Raw genomic sequence first — 5,789 nt, 5'->3', positions numbered from 1 at the left:
ATGCACAATATCTCAAGTGGTAGAAAAAATATTGTTTCCAATTTGTTGAACAGAATAGGGAAAAAAAAAATCCAACAACTGGAATCAAAATGAAAAGACGCAAGGTGAAGACAAAGATACAACACTAGTTCATAGTTGAGAAACTAGATGTTGTGATGCTCTTAGTTGTTCTTCGAAGGAGTTGACGGCTAGACTGTAACTTATGATGATCTTAATCTAGACATCAAAAATTAAGAATGTTACCAAAGAAAGGGGATTGTGCTGTATCCATATTCTAAACAATATAAGAAAAAAAATTTAGAAAAGGATCAGGTAAAAAGGTACAACAAATGAGGCCTTTGACAAGAGATTTTCCTTTTTTACATATAAGATTAGGTTGAGGGTGCTCTTACTATTTGCTTGTATCAATAAAATCTTTCTGCCATCTTTTTTATGGTAATGAAGGTGTATTAAAATAGGACTTTGATTAAAACTTGCACCGCATATTGACTAAAACACACATGAATCTGTACAGAAAAAAATATTGTTTCCAATCTGTTGAACAGAATAGAAAAAAAATCTAACAACTGGAATGAAAATGAAAAGACACAAGGTGAAGAGGAAGATACAACACTAGCTCAGTAGTTGAGAAACTAGATGTTGTGATGCTCTTGGTTGTTCTCCGAAGGTGTTGACGGCTAGACTGTAATTGATGATGATCTTAAGATAGATATCTTCAAAAGTTAAGAATGTTACCAAAGGAGAAGGATTGTGCTGCATTTGTATTCTCAACAATATAAGAACAAATTTAGAAAAGGAATAGGGTAAAAGGCATAACAAATGCTGCCTTTGGCAAGAGATACGAATAAGATTAGGTTGAGGAGAGCCTTGGCGCAATGGTAAAATTGTTGTCGTGCAATTTTGTGGTCATGGGTTTGAGTCGTGGAAACAACCTCTTGCAGATTAGGCTCCATGTCAAAACTCCAATACTAGGACTAGAGAAACGCTCGAGTATTAAAGAATATATAGTAAAAGGATTAGATTGAGAGAAGCAAAATTATTGAGATCAAAGAACGACATCATACAACAATGACTGTGTGAGCACTAACACAAAGAATGAGATTGAGACCAGTTATGTTTCAAATAACTTCATTGAATTAGATGTTACTTATTTGAGAAGTATTAACTTTCTTTGCAATGTTGTATTATATGATTTGGGCAAGAGTCAAGCTATGACTACATTTCATGCCCTCCCACTTTTGCACTGTGAGAATCATAGAATTGTTTGATAATTGAGATATTCTAGATTAACCATATTTCATAGATATAAATTATATTGGCACGGAAAAAAAAGAGATGGACACAATGTCATATGAGATTTGTCACAGTTGCTGTCCAAATGAATGGTACAATGATAGAGTTGCTTTGAACATAATTTTGAATAGCTGATGCACAGATAGTTAGAGAGAATTGCTAGGCTGCGGTGCATCTCCTGCGGTTTCGTGCGGTGGCTTGTCCACGTCATCCGCGGAAGAAGAAAAAAAAAAGCCGCGTCGCATCAAAAAAAGCACCGTCCGCGAGCCCTAGCCACCTTCCTCTCCGCGAGCGAACTCCTCTCCGCGAGCCACCGCCCTCTCCGCGAGCGAGCTTCTCTCCGCGAGCGAACTCCTCTCCGCGAGCCACCGCCCTCTCTGCGAGCGAGCTCCTCTCCATGACCAGCCACCTTCCTCGCCGCGAGCCACCGCACCTTCCTCGCATTGAGCCACCTTCCTCTCCGCGAGCAGTCTCCTCACCGCAATCCCAAGCAGAAGTGGCCAGACACCTTCCTCGCCGCGAGCCACCGCCCTCTCCGCGAACCCTAGCAGAAGCGCCGACGCCTCCCTCTCCGAACCCGGGAGAATCCGAGAGAAGCAGAATCGCCTCTCTCCCCTCCTGCCGCTGCGACCTCTCCCCCGACCTCTCCGCCGCGAATTTAACAATCAAACATGCACTAGGAAGCCCAGCATCCCTTGCTGTGAAAACTACTGGTTATTGCGTTTGACAGTAAATGATTCTCAAGATTTATTACTTCTTTCCCAACCTCATGCAAATACAGTTTTGGCATACTTAATGGTTACATTTAAGTTTTTTTCTAATGGTTTTTGTTATTGGAAAGGTTGGTACTGATGGCCTCATGGCATTTTTATAGGATGGTAGCAATGACATTCCTTAGTCCTTACAGCCAAAATTTGTTATATGCTATTCTATTGTTCTATTAACGATCTATCAGTTATTTGAATTTTCAGGCCGAGAAGAATGAACTTCGTGAAGAGAAGCAGAAGCTGAAGGTAGAAAAAGAAAGCTTAGAGCAGCAAATCAAACTTCTGAATACAAGGTCTAGTAGCAATGCTGCTCACCCGCCCGTTATACCTACCCCTTTCACAATCCCTGGTCAACCTGTTGGGCACAAGTTAATGATGCCGATCATTGGTTACCCTAGCTATCCAATGTGGCAATTCATGCCCCCTGCCGATGTCGATACATCACTGGATGCTGATAAATGCCCACCTGTTGCCTAAGCAAACGAACGATTAAAAATACAAAAAGTCTTAAATCTGTTAGAATTGCAGATGATTTCATTATCAATTTAAGTTGCCGAAAACTTCATGGGCATGCATGTTTCAGCTTTATGCCTTTCCCGTAAGATATAGATTTCACCTATAAATAAATTACTTATCTCTGCATTTGGACACGAGTCCTTTCCTATCTCTTGATGCTTATTTGTGGAGTGAGGTAATTCAATGTGTTTATTCTCGTATAGAAATATACTCGGGTTTGAATAGTGTACCAAACTGAACATTTGTTGCAAATCAGAAAGCGTTTTGGATCAAACACCTGGCCGATTTACACGTTAAACATCCAAATATGAAATTACCAGAAATCTAGATTTCACAAGTTGAAACTTTAACGTGGGAACAAACTATGGTTACTTGCATCAAAATAGAAAACAGGGTGGGGGGCAACTTAAATTCAACTCTTGCTAGAGTTGCTCTCGACCTCTTTCTTAAGCCGTTGGGAGAAGTCATCATTCACGCGTCGTCATCCCAATCATCCTCCCACTGTTGCACGACTTCTTTGCCTTCTTCTTTCTCATCATCCCATTATGCAATGAGCACAATACACATGATTAATATCAATAACCCTAGCTGTACAACTACAATATGGTTCACATTTCATTACATTTTAATATCTAAATTCATCTTGTCCACTATTAAATAATCAAGCCCAAAATCAAAATGTACATTTTCAATTTTTTTTTAAGAACGAACTGTTCCATCAAGTCGGATATGAAGAGATCATAAACTATTTCATTAGGATCAGAAAACTAAACCTTGTTCGCAGACAACATATCGAACAAAAAAGAGAAGCAATTCAGAGTTTGACATTTGTCAAAATTTTAGGGATAAATTTTAGCAGATGAGGTGAGTAAAACAAGGCTGGAAGCATCCCCTTCATAAACAAATTTTATATTCTCAGGAAGGAACTAGATAGTAGCTAAATAAATATCGCATTTGAAAGTAACAAGAAGAATACAGGCAATCAACTATGGTTTCCAAGACGCATCCACTCAATTCCACATCCACAACTTAATTCCTAATGAACTTTCTGAACTTATTTTGCATGTAGAATTTTACAGGTGACGTTAGCTGCTAAATACAAATCTCCTAAACATATTCAAAGATGGCAATGGTGTAAGGAAGGAAGGACATCAAGTATAATCCCCAGCTGCATCAAGTCACAAGGCTTGCCAAGAGAGTAGCTTGGGACAAACCAGTCCCTTGTAAGAAGCTAATAGTGCTAGACACGGGTGAAAGAAAGCAAAATATCAATATCAAAAGCCATGTAGTGAACTGGGCATCAATAAGCGAGGACAATTCTAACGTTGCACATTCTCATTTTTATCTCATCACTTACCAATAATGTTGGCAAGTCAAGTATTGAAACCCTACTCCAGAAACTATCATGCACATTCTCATTTTTATCTCCGACCTCGCGGCGGAGAGGTCGGGGGAGAGGTTGCAGCGGCAGGATTTTCCAGAACAGTGCGGCAGGAGGGGAGAGAGGCGATTATGCTTCTCTCGGATTCTCCCGGGTTCGGAGAGGGAGGCGCTGGCGCTTCTGCTAGGGCTCGCGGAGAGGGCGGTAGCTTGCGGCGAAGGTGTCTGGTCGCTTCTGCTTGGGCTTGCGGTGAGGAGACTGCTCACGGAGAGGAAGGTGGCTCACGACGAGGAAGGTGGGGTGGCTCGCTGCGAGGAAGGTGGCTGGTCGCGGAGAGGAGCTCGCTCACGGAGAGGGCGGTGGCTCGCGGAGAGGAGTTCGCTCGTGGAGAGGGCCGTGGCTCGCGGAGAGGAAGGTGGCTAGGGCTCGCGGACGGTGCTTTTTTTTTGATGCGACGCGATTTTTTTTTTCTACTTCCGCGGATGACGTGGACAAGCCACCGCACGAAACCGCAGGAGATGCACCGCAGCCTAGCAATTCTCTCTCTCTCTCTCTCTCTATATATATATAAAAGGTACACAACGTGTAACATATTATTTCTATAAATAATATATTATATATAATATAAAATATATAATTAAATAAGAATAAGAAAAAAAATAAGATTTAATATATTATGTATGTAACGTGTAACATATATATATAAAGAGACAAATAAATTATATGTCTTGAAGGATAAAATTTAGACAAAGTCTTAATTTTCATCTCTTTAAAGTCCTACCTCCAAAAGCCCCATCCCCTTGATGTGCCGTCGGCCCTAAAGGAGATCCTCTCCTTCCCATTGTTCTCTGTCAGTTCTAGAGCCCCAAGGGAGGACAATAAGAGGGAGTTGGTAACCAATGATTTAAAGGCATGTTCTCCACCATGTTATGTTGTACTTAGCCTCTATAGTCTTGTGTAGTTTTGGAATTTTTATAGCTTGTAAGGTTAGCTTGTTTTTCTTGTTAATGATATCATGTTTCAACCTATATGAATTGTGCATGTTCCCTATCTTGTTAATGTGTTAGTTGGTTTCTATAGTTTGGGAATTTCGGGGAACATGGTTGATGTTATGATTTGTTGTTTTAACATTCATGTAATTTTTTCATTCTTTTGAAATGTTTAATTACCCTAAAAACTAGAGGACTCATGGTTACTATATGAAGTATATTTAAATGATTTAAACCTAAATTTAAAGTCATTTAATTACTGGTGAAAATGTTAGGTTTGCTCATGCTTAATAAAATCGGAACATTTGGCTGTTGTTTTAATATTCATGAAGGTTCTTCATTCTTTTGATGAATATAATGATCTTAAAAATTATAAAACTCATGATTACTATATTAAGAATATTTATACAAATTAAACCTGAATTTAAAGTCATTTAATTGCTGGTGAAAATGTTAGGTTTGCTCATGCTTAATAAAATCGGAACATTTGGCTGTTGTTTTAATATTCATGAAGTTTCTTCATTCTTTTGATGATATTAAAAATAGAAAAATCATGGTTTCTGTATGAATAACAGTTAGATGAATTAAACACGAATTTAGAGTCATTTAATTTCTAGCAAAAATGTTAGGTTCCCTCATGCTTTATAAAATCGGAACATTGTTTGTTGTTTTAGCATTACATGTAGTTTTCTTCATTCTTTTGATGCATATAATGACCCCTAAAATTATACAACTCATGGTTACAATATATAGAACATCTATGTGAATTAAATCTGAATTTTATTGTCATTTAATCACTAGTGAACAAGTTAGGATTCTTCCCGCTTCATTAAATCAGATTCT

At 38.9% G+C, this 5,789-nt stretch overlaps 1 protein-coding gene across 2 annotated transcripts; it reads left to right on the top strand.

Annotated features, from left to right (window-relative positions):
- Positions 1-1,479: 1,479 nt before the first annotated feature.
- On the top strand, positions 1,480-2,741 carry LOC121992403 (transcription factor ILR3-like). 2 transcript variants are annotated; one of them, XR_006114889.1, is made up of 2 exons: positions 1,480-2,171; positions 2,249-2,406. XR_006114889.1 is itself a non-coding variant. In XM_042546730.1 (2 exons), the coding sequence occupies exons 1-2, from the start codon at positions 2,145-2,147 to the stop codon at positions 2,535-2,537; spliced, it is 300 nt and encodes a 99-aa protein (XP_042402664.1). In that variant the 5' UTR covers positions 1,480-2,144; the 3' UTR covers positions 2,538-2,741. The 2 variants fall into 2 exon arrangements, 1 of the variants encoding a protein (XP_042402664.1); XM_042546730.1 differs by having other exon boundaries at positions 2,265-2,741.
- Positions 2,742-5,789: the final 3,048 nt, after the last annotated feature.

This window comes from Zingiber officinale, chromosome 6B, assembly GCF_018446385.1.
Source record: "Zingiber officinale cultivar Zhangliang chromosome 6B, Zo_v1.1, whole genome shotgun sequence".
Taxonomy (NCBI): Eukaryota; Viridiplantae; Streptophyta; class Magnoliopsida; order Zingiberales; family Zingiberaceae; genus Zingiber; species Zingiber officinale.
Note: the sequence above shows the minus strand (reverse complement) of the source record. Positions and strands in the feature narration are given on the sequence as shown.

Excerpts from the sequence above, each read along its gene's own strand:
- LOC121992403 (XM_042546730.1), top strand. The coding sequence starts at position 2,145 with ATGGCCTCATGGCATTTTTATAGGATG. Across the intron at positions 2,172-2,264 it reads CATGGCATTTTTATAGGATG|GCCGAGAAGAATGAACTTCG; the intron begins GTAGCAATGACA and ends TTGAATTTTCAG.